Source organism: Mizuhopecten yessoensis, unplaced genomic scaffold (assembly GCF_002113885.1).
Source record: "Mizuhopecten yessoensis strain PY_sf001 unplaced genomic scaffold, ASM211388v2 scaffold10847, whole genome shotgun sequence".
Lineage (NCBI taxonomy): Eukaryota > Metazoa > Mollusca > Bivalvia > Pectinida > Pectinidae > Mizuhopecten > Mizuhopecten yessoensis.
The window spans coordinates 1,066,233-1,087,618 of NW_018408751.1; the positions used below are offsets into that span (position 1 = coordinate 1,066,233).

At 40.6% G+C, this 21,386-nt stretch overlaps 1 protein-coding gene across 1 annotated transcript in view; it reads right to left on the reverse strand.

The window, feature by feature from the left end:
• LOC110462952 (lysophospholipid acyltransferase 5-like) overlaps positions 1 to 20,475 on the reverse strand; it is a 40,334-nt gene extending 19,859 nt beyond the window's left edge. Inside the window, exons 1-2 of the mRNA XM_021517229.1 lie at positions 20,382 to 20,475; positions 6,212 to 6,319 (exon numbers count right to left, since the gene is read on the reverse strand). Coding sequence (XP_021372904.1) covers positions 6,212 to 6,319; positions 20,382 to 20,475 — 202 coding nt within the window. The remainder of the gene's footprint in view (positions 1 to 6,211; positions 6,320 to 20,381) is intronic.
• Positions 20,476 to 21,386: the final 911 nt, after the last annotated feature.

A 21,386-nucleotide genomic window follows, 5' to 3' on the forward strand; every position in this document is an offset into this window, starting at 1 on the left:
CTCCTCTCCCTACATCGACTCTGTCCTCTCTCCATTGATTGATAGTCTGTTTTAACAGCCTCGGGATATCCAATATGGCATAACATTAATGAATATTTAATGTGTTTTAGATTGAGAAAAAAAGGACAATTACTGCTCTAACTGTACGCTTTGACCAGCTAAATATAAATCATGACATCACAATCACCTGATAAAGTTATTGATTGTTTTCTAATATCGATGTGGCTACCCGTCCATAACACGTACATAAAATATATGGTTGGTTTTATATACAGAATCGAAGAGGAACAGCATTAGTGTCGCCACATGCCATGGCTTTTCCACGATGTTGAAAGAATCTTGGAATTAGCCGACTGTTAATTGACTACCAAGATATAATGTAACGCACTTAGCTATATATAACAAGAGGCCCAGAGGGCCTGTAACACTCACCTGGATATCTAAGCAATCTTGGCAAAATATTCTCCAAATGAGATCCAAGGGAATATGCCAGACCCCAAGGCCAATCCTTGTAGCATAGCTGTATTAGATTTTTCATGCCCAGCAATTTTATGTATGGTTATATTTATAGGGTGGGGATCTCAAGATGTGACTAAGAAACTAGGTCCCTAGGGGTTCGGTCATACCCCAGGGTCTATTCTAATATCATGACAGCATTCGTCTCTTTATGCCCAGCATTTGTATGTATAGTTTTGGGCATGGGTTCTCAACTGTTTCAAAGTTATGACCCAGGGACTATGTCTCCAAGGGTGGGGCCAGACCCTCGGGAAGCAACTGTGCATTCTTCTCTTTATACTCAGCAATGGTATATATGGTTATACGATGGGGATCTCAACCATTTCCAAGTAATAAACTTTTTTTGGCTCCAGTCCTAATAGCCCAATTTTAAATCCCTGCCTCCCATGAATGCTTCCGACCAAATATGGTCAATATCCATGGCACAGTTCTACAGAAGAAGACGCTTAAAGCAATATAGCCAAATTGCCCACTTTTGGCCCCACCCCTCAGCCCCCTGGGGGGTCAGCCCCACCATTTGTACAATTTTGAATCCCCACCACCTAGGGATGCTTCCAGGCAAATATAGTTGATATCCATCTCTTAGTTCCAGAGAAGAAGTCGCTTAAAGCAATATAGCCAAATTGCCTGCTTTTGGCCCCGCCCTTCAGCCCGCTCCCTGGAGGGTCAGCCCCACCATTTGTACAATTTTGAATCACCACCACCTAAGGATGCTTTCAGTCAAATATTGTTGATATTTGTCCCTTAGTTCCAGAGAAGAAGTCACTTAAAGCAATATTGCCAAATAACCTTTTTTGGCACCCACCCCTCAGCCCCCTGGGGGTTAAGCGCCACCAGTGTACAATTTTAAACCCCTGCCTCCCATGAATGCTTTTGATCAAATATGATTGATATCCAGTGCATAGTTCTACAGAATAAGTAATTTGTAGCAATGTAACCAAATTGCCCCCTTTTGGCCCCCCGCCCCTCAGCCCCATCATTTGTACAATTTTGAATCACCACCATCTAGGGATGCTTCCAGTCAAATATGGTTGATATCCAGCATTCAGTTCCAGAGAAGAATTCACAGAAAGCAATATAGCCAAATAACCCTATTTGGCCTCACCCCTCAGCCCCCTGAGGGTCAGTCACACCATTTGTACAATTTTTAATACCTATACCTCCCATGAATGCTTTTGACCAAATATGGTTGATATCCAGTGCATAGTTCTACAGAAGAAGTTCTTTGTAGCAATATAGCCAAATTGCCCCCTTTTGGCCCCGCCCCTCAGCCCCCTTGGGGGTCAGCCCCAACATTTGTACAATTTTGAATCCCAACCACCTAGGGATACTTCCAGTGTAATATGTTTGATATCCATTACATAGTTCCAGAGAAGAAGTCAGTAGGAATATAGCCAATTTGCCCCCTTTTGGCTCCACCCCTCAGCCCCCTGGAGGGTCAGCCCCACCATTTGTACAATTTTGAATCCCCACCACCTAGGGATACTTTCAGTCCAATATGGTTGATATCCATTACATAGTTCCAGAGAAGAAGTCGATTAAAGCAATATAGCCAATTTGCCCCCTTTTGGCCCCACCCCTCAGCCCCCTGAGGGGTCAGCCCCACCATTTGTACAATTTTGAATCCCCACCACCTAGGAATACTTTCAGTCCAATATGGTTGATATCCATTCCTTAGTTCCAGAGAAGAAGTCGATTAAAGCAATATAGCCAAATTGCCCCCCTTTTAGCCCCGCCCCTCAGGCCCCCCGAGGGGTCAGACCCACCATTAGTACAATTTTGAATCCCCACCACCTAGGGATGCTGCCAGTCAAATATGGTTGATATCCATCACTCAGTTCCAGAGGAGAAGTCGCTTAAAGCAACATAGCCTAATTGCCCCCTTTTGGCCCCGCCCCTCAGCCCCCTGGGGGGTCAGCCCAACTATTTGTACAATTTTAAATCCCCACCACCTAGGGATGCTTCCAGACAAATTCAGTTAAATTCCAATCAGTGGTTAAGAAGAAGTCGTTTAAAGCAATTGTTGACATACAGACGACGGACGCCACGGTATGGCATAAGCTCACCTGGTCCAAATATACCTATAGTACTTAGCTATATATAAAAGTTATAGTACTTAGCTATATATGATAACTATAGTACTTAGCTATATATAATAGCTATAGTACTTAGCTATATATAATAGCTATTGTACTTAGCTATATATAATAGCTATAGTTCTCAGCTATATATAATAGCTAAAGTACTTAGCTATATAAAATAGCTATAGTACTTTGCTATATACAAGAGGCTCAATGGGCCTGAATCACTTACCTGGTATTAATCCTGTAATCTAAAAAGTGGGCTAAAATACAACTACAGGCAGAATATTAGTGTTTGATTCATAAGAACCTATTAAAAGATTTAAACATATGACCCCTGTGACCTTGAAAGTGGGTCAAGGTCATTCATTAAAAGAGACTTGTTAGCCCTTCATCCTAGCATGCTACAGGCTCAATTTCAGTTCCCTGGGCCTTTTGGTTATTGGGAAGAAGTCGTTTGAAGATTTTAACATATTTGACCCCGGTGACCTTGAAAGTGGGTCAAGGTCATTCATTAAAAGAGACTTGTTAGCCCTTCATCCCAGCATGCTAGAGGCTCAATTTCAGTACCCTGTGCCTTTTGGTTATTGTGAAGAAGTCGATTGAATATTTTAAGACATTTGACCCCTGTGACCTTGAAAGTGGATCAAGGTCATTCATTAAAAAAAACTTGTTAGCCCTTCATCCCAGCATGCTACAGGCTCAATTTCAGTACCCTGGGCCTTTTGGTTATTGAGAAGAAGTCGATTGAATATTTTAAGACATTTGACCCCTGTGACCTTGAAAGTGAATCAAGGTCATTCATTAAAAAAAACTTGTTAGCCCTTCATCCCAGCATGCTACAGGCCCAATATCAGTACCCTGGGGCTTTTGGTTATTGAGAAGAAGTCGTTTGAAGATTTTAACATATTTGACCCCGGTGACCTTGAAAGTGGGTCAAGGTCATTTATTTGAACAAACTTGGTAGCCCTTGATTCCAGCATGCTACTGGCCAAATATCATCATCCTAGGCCTTTTGGTTACCAGATGCCGGACAAGTGATCAGCTAATAATAGCTATAGTACATAGCTATATATAATAGCTATTGTACTTAGCTATATATATAATGGCTATAGTACTTAGCTATACCTATAACGGCTATAGTACTTAGCTATATCTAATTGATATAGTACTTAGCTATATATAATAGCTATAGTACTTAGCTGTATATAATAGCTATAGTACTTAGCTATATCTAATTGATATAGTACTTAGCTATATATAATTGATATAGTACTTAGCTATATATAATAGCTATTGTACTTAGCTATATATAATAGCTATTGTACTTAGCTATTATATAATAGCAATTAACATAAGTTATGAAGTGGAACTATCGTACAGTTCTCGACGCGGACATCGTTTAGAGGTAGAGATACAAGTATTACACAGAAATCAACATTTTTACATTTCTGTGTTTTATGTTAATGTGAAGTTAACCAATAAAACCAAGTTTACCTATTTATCTGTATAGTAATCCTTTTTATTTAAATTGCAGCACAAAAGTTATATAAAACTAGAAAATGCCTGTAATACATGCATGCCCCGTCACCATGTGAAATGTTCTATAAACACTTTGATCACAGGACAGGACAGGACAGGACATGGGCAAAACTATATGCCCCTCCATGACTTTTTCATGGGGCTACAAATTTGAGCATATTATGTATTTATAATACCCTAAGGTTATAGAGTGAGGGGTTCAACACTAACCCTAGCCTGATACCCAGAACTAGAGTGAGATGTTCAACACCAGCCCTAGCCTGATACCCAGAACTAGAGTGAAGGGTTCAACACTAACCCTAGCCTGATACCCAGAACTAGAGTGAGAGGTTCAACACCAGCCCTAGCCTAATACCCAGAACTAGAGTGAGGAGTTAAACACTAACTCTAGCCTGATACCCAGAACTAGAGTGAGGAGTTAAACACTAACCCTAGCCTGATACCCAGAACTAGAGTGAGGAGTTCAACACTAACCCTAGCCTGATACCCTGAACTAGTGTGAGGAGTTAAACACTAACCCTAGCCTGATACCCAGAACTAGAGTGAGGAGTTCAACACTATCCCTAGCCTGATACCCAGAACTAGAGTGAGGAGTTAAACACTAACTCTAGCCTGATACCCAGAACTAGAGTGAGGGGTTCAACACTACCCCTAGCCTGATACCCAGAGCTAGAGTGAGGTGTTCAACACTAACCCTAGCCTGATACCCAGAACAAGAGTGAGAGGTTCAACACTAACTCTAGCCAGATACCCAGAACTAGAGTGAGGGGTTCAACACTAACCCTAGCCTGATACCCAGAGCTAGAGTGAGGGGTTCAACACTAACCCTAGCCTTATACCCAGAACTAGAGAGAGAGGTTCAGCACTAACCCTAGCCTGATACCCAGAACTAGAGTGAGAGGTTCAACACTAACCCTACCCTGATACCCAGAACTAGAGTGAGGAGTTCAACACTAACCCTAGCCTGATACCCAGAGCTAGAGTGAGGGGTTCAACACTAACCCTAGCCTGATCCCTAGAACTAGAGTGAGAGGTTCAACACTAACTCTAGCCTGATACCCAGAACTAGAGTGAAGGGTTCAACACTAATCCTAGCCTGATACCCAGAACTAGAGTGAGAGGTTCAACACTAACCCTAGCCTGATACCCAGAACTAGAGTGAGAGGTTCAACACTAACCCTAGCCTGATACCCAGAACTAGAGTGAGAGGTTCAACACTAACTCTAGCCTGATATCCAGAGCTAGAGTGAGGAGTTCAATACTAGCCCTAGCCTGATACCCAGAACTAGAGTGAGGGGTTCAACATCAGCCAAAGCCTTATACCAAGAACTACAGTGAGAGGTTCAACACTAACCCTAGCCTGATACCCAGAACTAGAATGAGGGGTTCAACATCAGCCAAAGCCTTATACCAAGAACTACAGTGAGAGGGTCAACACTAACCCTAGCCTGATACGCAGAACTAGAGTGAGGGGGTCAACAATAACCCTAGCCTGATACCCAGCACTAGAGTGAGAGGTTCAACACTAAATCTAGCCTGATATCCAGAGCTAGAGTGAGGAGTTCCATACTAGCCCTAGCCTGATACCCAGAACTGGAGGGAGGGTTTCAACATCAGCCAAAGCCTTATACCAAGAACTAGAGTGAGAGGTTCAACACCAGCCCTAGCCTGATACCCAGAACTAGAGTGAGAGGTTCAACGCTAACCCTAGCCTGATACCCAGAGCTAGAGTGAGAGGTTCAACACCAGCCCTAGCCTGATACCCAGAGCTAGAGTGAGAGGTTCAACACTAACCCTAGCCTGATACCCAGAACTAGATTGAGAGGTTCAACACTAACCCTACTGAATGATCCCAGGATTAAACTGTTACATGCATGAACTGACCGTTACATCCATGAATAGGACAGTGAGAGTATAGAATATAGCACAGTGCATTATTACTAATGACAAGCAAACAACAGAAGCCAGCAGATCAACAGACCACAACACAATTACAGCAGGATCACATTAAATGTACGTCTATGTTTGTTATTCATGGGCAACTTGGAGACGTATGGAACCAATATACTCACCAAAGTTGAAGCAGGCGATCCATAGGCCTGTGATGATAAAGAATATATGTTGTGTAGTGGCTGTCTGACCATAGACCTGTCGTCGGTACAGGAAGGCAAGCGGGTAGCCTAAAATATACAACATTGACGTAAATATACAGGAAGGTGAGGGGGTAGCTTGAAATATACAACACTGCAGGTGTAAATATACAGGAAGGCAAGCGGGTAGCCTGAAATATACAACACTGGTATAAACATACAGAAAGGTGAAGGGTAGCCTGAAATATACAACACTGGTGTAAATATACAGGAAGGCGAGGGGTAGCCTGAAATATACAACACTGGTGTAAATATACAGGAAGGAGAGGGGTAGCCTGAAATATACACAACACTGGTGTAAATATACAGGAAGGCGAGGGGTAGCCTGAAATATACAACACTGGTATTAACATACGGGAAGGTGAGGGCTGGGGGTAGTCTGAAATATACAACACTGGTATAAATATACAGGAAGGTGAGCGGGTAGCCTGAAATATACACAACACTGGTATAAATATACAAGAAGGTGAGCGGGTAGCCTGAAATATACAACACTGGTGTAAATATACAAGAAGGCAAGCGGGTAGCCTGAAATATACAACACTGGTATAAACATACAGGAAGGTGAAGGGTAGCCTGAAATATACAACACTGGTGTAAATATACAGGAAGGTGAGGGGTAGCCTGAAATATACAACACTGGTGTAAATATACAGGAAGGCAAGCGGGTAGCCTGAAATATACAACACTGGTGTAAATATACAGGTAGGTGAGGGGGTATCCGGAAATATACAACACTGGTGTAAATATACAAGAAGGCGAGGGGTAGCCTGAAATATACAACACTGGTATAAATACAGGAAGGTGAAGGGTAGTCTGAAATATACAACAATGGTGTAAATATACAGGAAGGCAAGCGGGTAGCCTGAAATATACAACACTGGTATAAACATACAGGAAGGTGAAGGGTAGCCTGAAATATACAACACTGGTGTAAATATACAGGTAGGTGAGGGGGTATCCTGAAATATACAACACTGGTGTAAATATACAGGAAGGCGAGGGGTATCCTGAAATAAACAACACTGCAGGTATAAACATACATTGTAATATACACATACAAATGTAGGTACAGGATATTGTGTGGTGAAATCACTTTCACTCGACAGAAAATCTGCTGACCAAAAAATCTGACATTCAGTCTAAAATATTTATACATGCACATGACAAAACTTGTAACAATCAGACAGACAAAATGTAATGGTGTCCATTTATTGATTTGTTCAACTACATGGGAGTGTAAAAGTTCTTATTCAAACTTAGCTTATATTACATGCAAATTTTATAATTCAACAGCTGAAATGATGAACTGTCTCACAGGAAATATTTTCCCCTCATATACATCTATAAGCCCCTGCCTCAGTACTTGTGTGCTATATACAATTTCAGGTGTGAATGCACTAGCGCACGTAATACAACATTGAGGCTGTCACTAAATAAAGGTGTGATTATGAATATTACATCATACACACAGTCATAGAGGTGAAAAAGACATACATTGTACATTACTTGTTTAAACTCATGCATAAGTTAGAATAAAACCCAATATTACGAAAAAAAAATCTTTAATTTAAAAAGATAGACAACAGTGTTCTAAAGTTAGTAGCAGTAAAGTTGATAAAAAGTTTTGTATGTTTCATATACCTGTATTATTGTAGCATTCTAATCTAATTCTTATTTACACATGAAAATGTACTGTATAATATGAAATGTTCGTGTGTATAAACATTCATGGTTTAACCACGAAAATAAATAAAACAAATTTGAAAGATATATGTATCTACTATTTGTTAAAATAGGATATCCACGAAAGTTTGTGCCACGAAATGATCTAAATGGCTTCAAACCAGGAAGGAAAGTACCCACCATTTCGTGTTATACAATATAAGGTACTAAGATTTTGAAAAACATCATTTTCAACTCGTATAATTCAAAAATTTATATCTGCTTTTTACATCGATCTCACAGCTATATAATTACGGAAAATCATTAGATAAGACTTTTTTTTTACTTTTTATTGCAGGATAACATACTTTTAATGAAGATTAGTGTCTGATAGTAGCACTATATTTGCATAATGGACATTCATGTTTATAAATTAAGAAGACACCTTCTACTTCCCAGCTCACTTTTAAACTCAAATCCGCTTCGCTTTTTAACTCAGATCTGGTTTTAACCAGGTGTCATATAACATGAGTTGTTTCCCAAATAAACAAGGCAGATCTTAATTCGATCTTAATCGACTCTGCCAAAAACATCTTCTTTCCTAATGAAGTTGTACAGTAGATTTCGCTTATTATCACTTCTGATGTGTCAGTTAAAAATGTGATATTAACCGGAACATGACTTAAGGTCATTGGATTGTATTGATAAACGGAAACAGGAAGTACAGCCCTAGTTGAAAATCCAATGTAGGGAGACAGTATCACAATTTCCGCAAATTCTAATGTTTAATATTAAACTGATGAATATTGTATGTTTATTATTGACAGAACAGTGTGTTCTCTCAATATTAAAGTATTTCAAAGCAATCCAGGTATTAATTCAGGTGTTTTTTTATTAATGAGTCACATGTGTCCATTTTTCTGTACTTCTGGAAACCGGCTACCTATTTCACTACTGTGAAGTTTTTCAAGAACGATAACTCTTGCCTGCAATTACTATGTGTATATGGTTTTATTATAAAATGTCAATTTTTATTTCGTGTATAGAGGATAAATTTTACACAATTTCAGCATTTATTAAATTGATATACATTAATGCAATACTAATATATGTCAGTATCATTTTTATTGACATTATTTTGTAAAAATATTGTGTCTCTCATTTTTTTTCAAAATTCACTCCTTTTTACATAAATTTCCATTTAAAATCCTTAAAATTCTGACAACCTATATTTTTTTTGTGGCAGAAAATTTTCTTTACTTTAAAGCAATATAACTACAAAATTTGAAGAAATTCTACTGAGAAATGGCGACACAATCCTATTACCTTAAAGAGAAAACATGTTTTTCTGACCATTTCAGGTGTCAAAACCCGGAAATTACCGTAGATAAATGTCCAAGTGATATGGTATTACAAAGAAGATAGTTTAATCCAAAAAAAAATATTTAACACGACTTTCTTTATTATCAGTGAAGTAATCGCTTTTTATTTATTTATTTCATTTAAATATGCAGCCAAAATACTTGCTAAATTCCGGCGGTGCTCTTCGATCGTATGTGATCAAATATGCCTAGATCAACATGTGTAGTTGTCGGCTGCTAGTTCGAAATTAACACAAGCTAATACGCAAAATGCGTTAATACTTGACACTTAAGCGTTTTGAATATGGTTCAAGGACGAAAATATTTGCGTCCTCAAATAAATTTCCCGAACTACTGAAATATTGTGTCCAGCCCGCTTCCCGTTCGAAGTGCGTTGAGAATAAGAAGGGGATTTCCGAATTTGAGTTAAGCGCTATTCTGATTGGCTAACATATATAGTCGGAGTCGCGAGCGCGTTATGATCAATGTCAAGGTCGCACGAACTGCAAGTAAACATGCAGATGCATTGTTCCTCGCAGACTCGACTACCCATCGAATCGGGCATCAATGTCATCTCGGCCTAAAATCACTAACTTTTTCAAACGGAAATCGGCAACAGAGAATGAATCAGACAGGTCTTTAGCTCAAGTGTCGGCTAAAAACTTTGAAAACAAATTTGCAGTATCTTACGCATCAAGTGCATATTTTTTTGTCAGCATAATAACATTTTAAGATGACCTTTAGAATTTATATGACAAAAAGTGAACCGATTTGGGTAGTGATCTGATTTGGGTACTGCCTCCTTACATGACAATTTTTTTTTGCTTGTTTAAATTTTGTTTTGCTTTTAACTTTCAAATCTACAGGCAAATTATTGCTTGTAGGTTCAAAATTAAGTTCAAACCTTGTAGTGTATAATCTGCTCCAAATTAAGTCGTTAAGAATGTCATGATACACTGTAGTACAAATTTACCCTAATCTTTTCATTGCTTTGATTTTTAAAACATCTTTGTAAATAAGATACGTCAAACTGACATGCGTTCCAAGTTTGAAGTTTACATCGTTTTCTGCCAGTGCAGAGAACGTGAAAAAATGAAAAAACAAAAAGCTTCAAAGTGATGAACTGTGATCTTTTGTAACACTTGGTTAAAGTTGTACATGTACACAGTTCAATTCCTCAGCAGGATATAGTATTAACACATTCACCCCTGAAATTTCATAATGATCTATTCCGACCTTTGAATTGGTAGAGTTCAAATTAAATGTGTCTGCAGGGGTGAATGGGTTAAATTAACTCTAAAGATGTCAGAAAAATTGTTTTCTTCAGAATTTCAAATACAATATTTTTTTACCTCGCTAAATGAAACAAGAGGCCCAATGGGCCTGCATCGCTCACCTGGTATTAATCTCACACTTGTAATCTTAAAAGTGGACTAAAATACAGTTACAGGCAGAATATCAGTGTTTGATTCATAAGAACCTATTAAAAGATTTAAACATATGACGCCTGTGACCTTGAATGTCGAACAAGGACATCAGGTTGAAAGTGGATCAAGGTCATTTATTTGAACAAACTTGGTAGCCCTTCATCCAAGCATGCTACAGGCCTAATATAAGTACCCTTGGCCTTTTGGTTATTGAGAAGTTGTTGTTTGAAGATTTTAAGACATTTTACCCCTTTGACCTTGAAAGTTGGTCAAGATCGTTCATTTTAACAAATTTGGTAACCCTTCATCCCAGCATGCTACAGGTTCAATATCAGTACCATGGGCCTTTTGGTTATTGAGAAGAAGTTGTTTAAGATTTTTAGACATCTGACCCCAGTGACCTTGTAGGTGGGTCAAGGTCATTCATTTGAACAAACTTAGTAGCCCTTCATCCCAGCATGCTAGAGGCTCAATATCCGTACCCTGGCCCTTTTGGTTATTGAGAAGAAGTTGTTTGAAGATTTTTAGACATCGGACCCCAGTGACCTTGAAAGTGGGTCAAGGTCATTTATTTGAACAACCTTTGTAGCCCCTCATCCCAGCAAGCTACAGGCCTAATATCAGTACCCTGGGCCTTTTGGTTATTGAATAAAAGTTGTTTAATGTAAAAAGTTGACGGCGGACAGACGGACGACGGACGTACGGACGGACGGACGGACGACAGATGCCGCGCCACAGCATAAGCTCACTTGGCACTTCGTGCCAGGTGAGTTAAAAACAAAAAGCTTCAAAGTGATGAACTGTGATCTTTTGTAACACTTGGTTAAAGTTGTACAGGTACACAGTTCAATTCCTCAGCAGGATATAGTATTAACACATTCACCCCTGAAATTTCATAATGATCTATTCCGACCTTTGAATTGGAAGAGTTCAACTTAAATGTGTCTGCAGGGGTGAATGGGTTAAATTAACTCTAAAGATGTCAGAAAAATTGTTTTCTTCAGAATTTCAAATACAATATTTTTTTACCTCGCTCAAATATTCACCAATTTTGAGCATAACTGCTTGATGGGATTTTCTTTTTCCCTCAATATAACTATTTCCACTATGAAGAATGAAGTGAACATTCCAAAAAATCTTGAAAATTACCTTTCCAGATCCTTCCTTCCCTATCGTAAGTAACCCTGTATGTGACTGTAATTTCTGGTGTTGTAAATTAACCTAATCATCACCTACCTGAGGTAAAAAATTTAAATTTTTGATTACTTTTTAAACAACAGCATATCTATACATAGTAATTTTACAAAGAACGTGTAAAATGAAGAAAATCCGACATGAAAATGAAGAAAACTCTGCTAAAAAAATATGTTCCGTAATAAGTTGTTTATATTAGATGACCTGATGAAGGAAAGAAACCTCAAGCAAATGTTTGCACAAGATTCAATCTTCACTTCACAAGGCCGTGCAAACATCCAATCTTTATATAAGCCACTTTCCTGTTCTTAATCCTGGATTAGCTAGGCTGTATCAGAGGTAGAAGTATTAGCCAGCCACGGTGTGTCATGAACTTATAATTACAACAAGACTCATATATATATATATATATATGTGTGTACATGATAAAAAAGGATTAAATGTCCATGTGAAGGAAGTAAATATAGAAAAAATAAGATTTAACAACCGACTAAAAAACAAGCTGCTTTCACCCTTCACAGGGCTCTTCAGGTTTATCAATTTCAAATAGGAAACTCACTAGTGTACAAAGGTCAGATTTGATAAAGTTTCGACAAGTTTCCTGAAGAGCCCTATCACATGTGTACATGTATATACTGTATTTCATTGGAGGTCCAGTTTCTGATCTTTCAGCAAGACCACATGCTTACTATGTTGACATTGGTTTTTTTGGTAGCAAATGTAAGCTCTTCTTTACGACGTGAATAGGTTTAGGGTCAACTGTCCGACCATGGGTTTTTTCAGGGCACTCCGGTTTCTGCCCACACTAAGACAGACCCAGCTGTTTCCAAGCTGTGACTCATAAACTAGATCCCTAGGGTTGTGGCCAGACCCCAGGATCAATTCTAATATCATGACTGTAGTCGTCTCTTTTTGCCCAGCATTTGTATTTATAGTTTTGGGGTGGGGATCTCAACCGTTTCAAAGTTATGACCCAGGAGTTAAGTCTGCAAAGGTTGGGCAGACCCTAGGATAAATTCTAATATCTTGACTGCATTCGTCTCTTCATGCCGAGCATTTGTATTTATAGTTTTAGGGTGGGGATGAACTTATAATTACAACAAGACTCATATATATATATATATGTGTACATGATAAAAAAGGATTACATGTCCATGTGAAGGAAGTAAATATAGAAAAAATAAGATTTAACAACCGACTAAAAAACTAGCTGCTTTCACCCTTCACAGGGCTCTTCAGGTTTATCAATTTCAAATAGGAAACTCACTAGTGTACAAAGGTCAGATTTGATAAAGTTTCGACAAGTTTCCTGAAGAGCCCTATCACATGTGTACATGTATATACTGTATTTCATTGGAGGTCCAGTTTCTGATCTTTCAGCAAGACCACATGCTTACTATGTTGACATTGGTTTTTTTGGTAGCAAATGTAAGCTCTTCTTTATGTAGCCGGGATTCAATTCCCCGATTCGACGTGAATAGGTTTAGGGTCAACTGCCCGACCATGGGTCTTTTCAGGGCACTCCGGTTTCTGCCCACACTAAGACAGACCCAGCTGTTTCCAAGCTGTGCCTCAGAAACTAGATCCCTAGGGTTGTGGCCAGACCCCAGGATCAATTCTAATATCATGACTGTAGTCGTCTCTTTTTGCCCAGCATTTGTATTTATAGTTTTGGGGTGGGGATCTCAACCGTTTCAAAGTTATGACCCAGGAGTTAAGTCTGCAAAGGTTGGGCAGACCCTAGGATAAATTCTAATATCATGACTGCATTCGTCTCTTCATGCCGAGCATTTGTATTTATAGTTTTAGGGTGGGGATCTCAACCATTTTGAAGTTATGACCCAGGGTTTAGTCTCCAATGGTGGGGGAGAGCCCCAAGGCCACACTGGAAACATATGTGCATTCATCTCTTTAGTTTATACTCATCAATTGTATATATTGTTATAGGGTAGGGATCTCAATTGTTTCCAAGCTGTGACAAAGAAACTAGGTCCCTAACGGTTCGGTCAGACCCTAGGGTCTATTCTAATACCATGACTACTTCTGTCTCTTTATGCCAAGCACTTGTATATATAGTTCTGGGGTGGGGATCTCAACCGTTTCAAAGTGACGAAGAAACTAGGTTCCATAGGGGTTCAGTCAGACACCAAGGTCAGCCGCCGCCGGCCGGACGCCCGCCACGGTATGGCATAAGCTCACCTTGGTCCTTCGGACCAGGTGAGCAAATAATATTACTCTTTATTGAATTGGAATAATATCAAAATCACCTGGAAAATGGAACTTTTCCATTGGATTCATGTATGTCATGTCTGCTCACCAAAAGTTACGTCCCTCTCATACAGTTGGGTTTGTCTGGCTGTTCTATGAGCACCACCCAAATGTTTGATATCCTTATACAATTCTTCAATGAATTTCTTGCATTTATTATGTTTAGCAAATGTAATTATCCTACGCAAAATATTTTGCGGTCAATTTATAAAATATAAAGAGCATATATCGATTGACTTCCGTCGTCATTGTAAAAAAAAGTTCCGTTCCAAATAAAGACTAAACATTGTTTGAAAATAATGTGAAGCACATATTGTCTTTTTATTTCATCCATATGACAATTTAAGCCTAAAGGGATCGGAAACTGGTCACTCAACACTGGAACTAAATATGTAGATGGGTTTGTAAGTTATCTTTTACACAACCTTATTTCAATAGTGGTCAAGTGTGACTTTTGACCCTTTAACTCATTCACCCCTGAAAACTTATTTAAACTCTTTCAATTCAAAGGATGGAATATAGTTCATCATGAAATTTCAGGGGGTGAATGAGTAAACATTGATTACTGATCATTAAAATAATAAAGCTAATCAGGTGTAGAACTTGATGTGTAAAAAGAAACGGAATCTGTTGTGAGGTTTCTTCAGACGTAATCAAATTTGACCTTTAACCCTTGTACACTAGTGAGGATTTTACCAATCGGAACATTAATTTCATTGTCATGTTTCACTGGAACCCAGTGGGAGATTTGGTTTGGTTTATTTGAGTTTTACATCTTATTAATTAACAGCTATACATGGTCTTTTGAGGACGTGCCAGGTTTTGGTGGTGGAGGAAAGCCGGAGTTCCCAGAGAAAAATCCACCGACCTACGGCCAGTTTCTGGTGACAGCCACATGCAGGCCTCGAACCCACGACCCAGTGGTGGAGGGCTAGTGGTAGCATAATTTCTGATCGTTTTTATTTTCAATCAACTTATCGCTGAAATTGTCCACTTGAACTTTGATAGTACTTCCAATCAGCATTCTCTCGTCCAGTATCGTCCAGTTTTTGTCGCTTGGAGATCAAGCCATTGGTTGACCCCTTCAGCAATGCCTAGGTAGCATTTCATCAAAATAAAATATCAGAGGCTGCAAGGAAATTTCTTGGATAGATTTTAAGTGTCTGTACACAAAATATTACTGATGTAAAATGTGATTGATTTGAAGGGAATAAAATGATGAGGAGCATATCCATGTCTAACCTTACATTTGGTGTGTTTCACTGGAATTCTACACTTCTGTTCAGACAAAGCAGAATCTTCTTTGTCCATTGCCAAGGATTACTACTCTTCATGGATAACAGGTAATATTCAGGATAAACGAAACATAACACAGATCATTCAAATGAATCGAATGTGTCAATCAATTGAAACAACCGGTATATGGACAGTTTTAACATAGCAGTCTGAAAGCCGGTTTATTCTGCTTCATCGGAATATCGTATCATTTTTTTTATGAAATGTACCAAACATAAGGTAAGATTTGCATGAATGTTTTCTTTGTAAGTTTTTCTAAAAATTAAATGCATTTTTCATGTGCAAATACTGGTACGAATCTGTGTATGGATCCCCAAAGGCTGACAGGGCTAGCAACATGTACGGATCCCCAAACTCTGACAGAGCTAGTGACATGTACGGATACCCAAACTCTGACAGAGCTAGTGACATGTGCGGATCCCCAAAGTCTGACAGAGCTAGTGACATGTGCGGATCCCCAAAGTCTGACAGAGCTAGAGACATGCACGGATCCCCAAACTCTGACATGGCTAGCGACATGTACTGATCCCCAAACTCTGACAGGGTTAGCGACAATGTACGGATCCCCAAACTCTGACAGTGCTAGCGACATGTACATGTACGGATCCCCAAACTCCGACAGGGCTAGCGACATGTACTGATCCCCAAACTCTGCCAGGGCTAGTGACATGTACGGATCCCCAAAGTCTGACAGGGCTAGAGACATGTACGGATCCCCAAACTCTGACAGAGCTAGATACATGTACTGATCCCCAAACTCTGACAGGGCTAGTGACATGTACGGATCCCCTAAGTCTGACAGAGCTAGCGACATGTATGGATCCCCTAACTCTGACAGGGCTAGCGACATGTACGGATCCCCTAAGTCTGACAGAGCTAGCGACATGTATGGATCCCCAAACTCTGACAGGGCTAGAGACATGTACGGATCCCCAAACTCTGACAGGGCTAGAGACATGTACGGATCCCCAAACTCTGACAGAGCTAGCGACATGAACGAATTCCCAAACTCTGACAGGGCTAGTGACATGTACTGATCCCCAAACTCTGACAGGGCTTGTGACATGTACTGATCCCCAAACTCTGACAGGGCTTGTGACATGTACGGATCCCCAAACTCTGACAGGGCTTGTGACATGTACGGATCCCCAAACTCTGACAGGGCTAGCGACATGTACGGATCCCCAAACTCTGACAGGGCTAGCGACATGTACGGATCCCCAAACTCTGACAGGGCTAGCGACATGTACGGATCCCCAAACTCTGACAGGGCTTGTGACATGTACTGATCCCCAAACTCTGACAGGGCTTGTGACATGTACGGATCCCCAAACTCTGACAGGGCTTGTGACATGTACGGATCCCCAAACTCTGACAGGGCTAGCGACATGTACGGATCCCCAAACTCTGACAGGGCTAGCGACATGTACGGATCCCCAAACTCTGACAGGGCTAGCGACATGTACGGATCCCCAAACTCTGACAGGGCTTGTGACATGTACTGATCCCCAAACTCTGACAGGGCTTGTGACATGTACTGATCCCCAAACTCTGACAGGGCTTGTGACATGTACGGATCCCCAAACTCTGACAGGGCTTGTGACATGTACGGATCCCCAAACTCTGACAGGGCTTGTGACATGTACGGATCCCCAAACTCTGACAGGGCTAGTGACATGTACGGATCCCCAAACTCTGACAGAGCTAGTGACATGTACGGATCCCCAAAGTCTGACAGAGCTAGTGACATGTATGGATCACCAAACGCTGACAGGGCTAGTGACATGTTCAGATCCTCAAACTCTGATTGGGCTAGCGACATGTATGGATCCCCAAACTCTGACAGGGCTAGAGACGTGTATGGATCACCAAACTCTAACAGGGCTAGCGACAAGTACGGATCCCCAAACTTTGACGTGGCTAGCGACATGTAAGAATCCCCTTATTTTGACAGGGCTAGTGCATGTACGGATCAGGGCTAGCATAAAAGTGACATGTGCGGATCCCCAAAGTCTGACACAGCTAGTGACATGTATGGATCCCCCAAAATTGACAGGGCTAGGGACATGTACTGATCCTCAACCTCTGACAGGGCTAGCGTCATGTACGGATCCCCCAACTCTGACAGGGCTAGTGACATGTACGGATCACCAAACTCTGACAGGGCCAGCGACATGTACTGATCCTCAAACTATGACAGGGGTAGCGACATGTACGGATTCCCAAACTCTGACAGGGTTGGCGACCTGTAAGGATCCCCAAACTCTGACGGGGATTGTGACATGTACGGATCCCCCAAATTTGACGGGGCTAGGGACATGTACTGATCCCCGAACTCTGACAGTGCTAGTGACATGTACTGATCACCAAACTCTGACAGGGCCAGCGACATGTACTGATCCCCAAGCTCTGACAGGGATTGTGACATGTACGGATCCCCCAAATTTGACAGGTCTAGGGACATGTACTGATTCTCAAACTCTGACAGGGCTTGTGACATGTACAGATCCCCAAACTCTGATAGTGCTAGCGACATGTATGGATCCACAAACTCTGACAGGTCTAGCTACATGTTCTGATCCCCAAACTCTGGCAGGGCTAGCGACATGTCCTGATCCCCAAACTCCGACAGGACTAGCGAAATGTACTGATCCCCAAAGTCTGACACAGCTAGTGACATGTATGGATCCCCCAAATTTGACAGGGCTAGTGACATGTTCAGATCCCCAAACTCTGAGAGAGCTAGTGACATGTGCGGATCCCCAAGGTCTGACAGAGCTAGTGACATGTGCGGATCCCCAAGGTCTGACAGAGCTAGTGACATGTGCGGATCCCCCAAATTTGACAGGTCTAGGGACATGTACTGATCCCCGAACTCTGACAGGGCTAGCGCCATGTACTGATCCCCAACCTCTGACAGGGATTGTCACATGTACTGATCCCCAGACTCTGACAGGGATTGCGACATGTACTGATCCCCAGACTCTGACAGGGATTGCGACATGTACTGATCCCCAGACCCTGACAGGGATTGTGACATGTACGGATCCCCGAACTCTGACAGTGCTAGTGACATGTACTGATCCCCGAACTCTGACAGTGCTAGCGACATGTACTGGTCCCCAAACTCTGACAGAGATTGTGACATGTACTGATCCCCAACCTCTGACAGGGATTGTCACATGTACTGATCCCCAAGCTCTGACAGGGTTAGCGACATGAATGGACCCCCACTTAACTATAACAGGGGTTGTGACATGTACTGATCCCCGAACTCTGACAGTGCTAGTGACATGTACTGATCACCAAACTCTGACAGAGCTAGTGACATGTGCGGATCCCCCAAATTTGACGGGGCTAGGGACATGTACTGATTCTCAAACTCTGACAGAGCTAGCAACATGTTTGGATCCCCAAACTTTGACAGGGCTAGCGACATGCACTGATCCCCAAACTCTAACAGGGTTAGCGACATGTACTGATTCCCAAACGCTGACCGGGATTGTGACATGTACTGGTCCCCAAACTCTGACAGAGATTGTGACATGTACTGATCCCCAGACCCTGACAGGGATTGTGACATGTACTGGTCCCCAAACTCTGACAGTGCTAGCGACATGTAAAGATGCCCAAACTCTGACAGGGACTGTGACATGTACTGATCCCCAGACTCTGACAGGGATTGCGACATGTACTGATCCTCAAACTCTGACAGGGCTAGCGACATGTTTGGATCCCCAAACTTTGACTTGGCTAGCGACATGTACGAATCCCCTTATTTTGACAGGGCTAGTGCATGTACGGATCAGGGCTAGCATAAAGACTACACTGGACGAAAAGACGTGGTCTATTGTGACACCAGACCCAATTTGTATAGGTCTTGATTTCAAAATTTTCATATTTCGTCTCAAATAATGACCCCTAGCTTCATTGATGTGTAGTTGTTACCAATGTTCCAATAATCGCCCATACCCTTCCTTTGTTTTTACATGTGTTCTCATATCAATTGTCTGGGCTATTATTAGAATCAATACAGTAAAATAATATTGGAATGGAATGTAATACATATTACAGTTCAAAGATCTATAATTTAGCTTCAATTAGAGCTGTCATTTATATAAACAGCTGTTTATCTTTTCAACAACTGTTTGAAGTTAATAAACAAGTTTTCATTAAAGATCAGTCAACTGTATTACACAAGGTTTTTTTCATTAATCGATTCAATGACGACAATGAGAAATGGGGTCAAGTTTTGTCATTTTTCGTTATTTTGTTCATTTTTAGAAATGTGGCAATGTATTTATGACTTCTATTTAAAAAAGATATCAATGATGATTCACTCTCACGTTTATTAGTGCAACATAAATATTTCAGTAGCATACTGGGTGGATGGTGGATGGGGCCACCTGTTGATTTAGATCAAAGTTTATATGTTACATTCTAGATGTAGAGGATTAATCAACATGCATGTACGTTGTACTTAGTAAAATGATGATTATTTTTAGACCAGCGATGTGTCAGAGTTCACTTTAATATTCGGTCAACGTGCTCTAGGTCAAATACACATTTGTAAACAGTGTGTAATCTTCCGACGTCACTCGACCGTGAAGATGTGCATTGTTTGTATCTACTGTGCAGGTGAAGCAATACATAACGACTATTGATATTTTTACGAGCCAAAACTCCGTCAAATATATCTCATATGTCATATATGCGAAAATATAGGAAAGAAATTTGACAACGTGTTGGTTTGTGCATGCTTAAGTAACAAACTCCGTGTAAAGCATGGCCTGCAAAATAGCGATCGTTCTCTTAACTCGCTTAGAGTCAACAATTTTTACAGACATTTGATTGATTGTCATAGTAAAACTGATAACTCACCGAGCAACTGCGAGAGTATAAAACGTAACGGACTTTCGCTGGAGCCAAGTGTGACAGCTAACGTCTGCATGAACCCTTCCTCGTTTGACGCCATATTCATACACTAAATTACCACCAGGGGAGGAGAGTTCTCGTTCCTGAAGTAAAATAGCGCGGGAAATATGATTTTTGGCAGATGCAATCTAATTAAAATTATATCTTATAGGCCTATATTAATTGACATCCTTCTTTATTTTTCAGCGGTGTATGTGGTGCTCGGGACTCAAACCACTTTCCCGGATAAGTTTGACACCGGTCAGGCAATTCTTCCTCGGTAAGAGACGTTTGTAATTAGTTAGACCCAGAAATCCGAGATAACTGCTTAAATAAACCGGTGTATGGCTTCACCGTCCTAATCCATAGACACCCCACCCTACCCCCACCCATGTTTGGTGTGCAATAGGCCTAGCTTATTAGGGTTACTCTGATGACAATATTCATCGTCGGATACCCACGGTTGATTTCGCTTCGGTGATCAGTGATGAGTGAGTACCGAAGCGAAATCAACCGTGGGTATCCGACGATGGACAATATTATGAATGAATGACTGATTTGTATGTCAAAGTGTTTCATATTATTTTCAATAGTGGGAAATTCACAGCAAAATGGCTGACCGGTACTATTGATCCTATTTTGAAAAATAAAGGTTCACCTGTGGAACCTAAAAAGTATAGACCAATTACGATTGTTAGTTGTTTAGGGAAATTGTTCACTAGTATATTAAGTGAAAGGCTACCGAAATACTCTGAGGATGTCAGCTTAATATGTGAAAATCAGACAGGGTTTCGTAAAAATTATTCAACTAGTGATGACATTTTTGTACTCTTTGATAAATTTGACTCAGATGATGAAAAGTAAATTATATTGTGTATTTTTTTACTTTGAAAAAGCCTTCGATAAAGTATGGCGCAATGGCTTGTGGAACAAGATGTTAATGAGTGGAATTAATGGGAAAATTTTAACAAT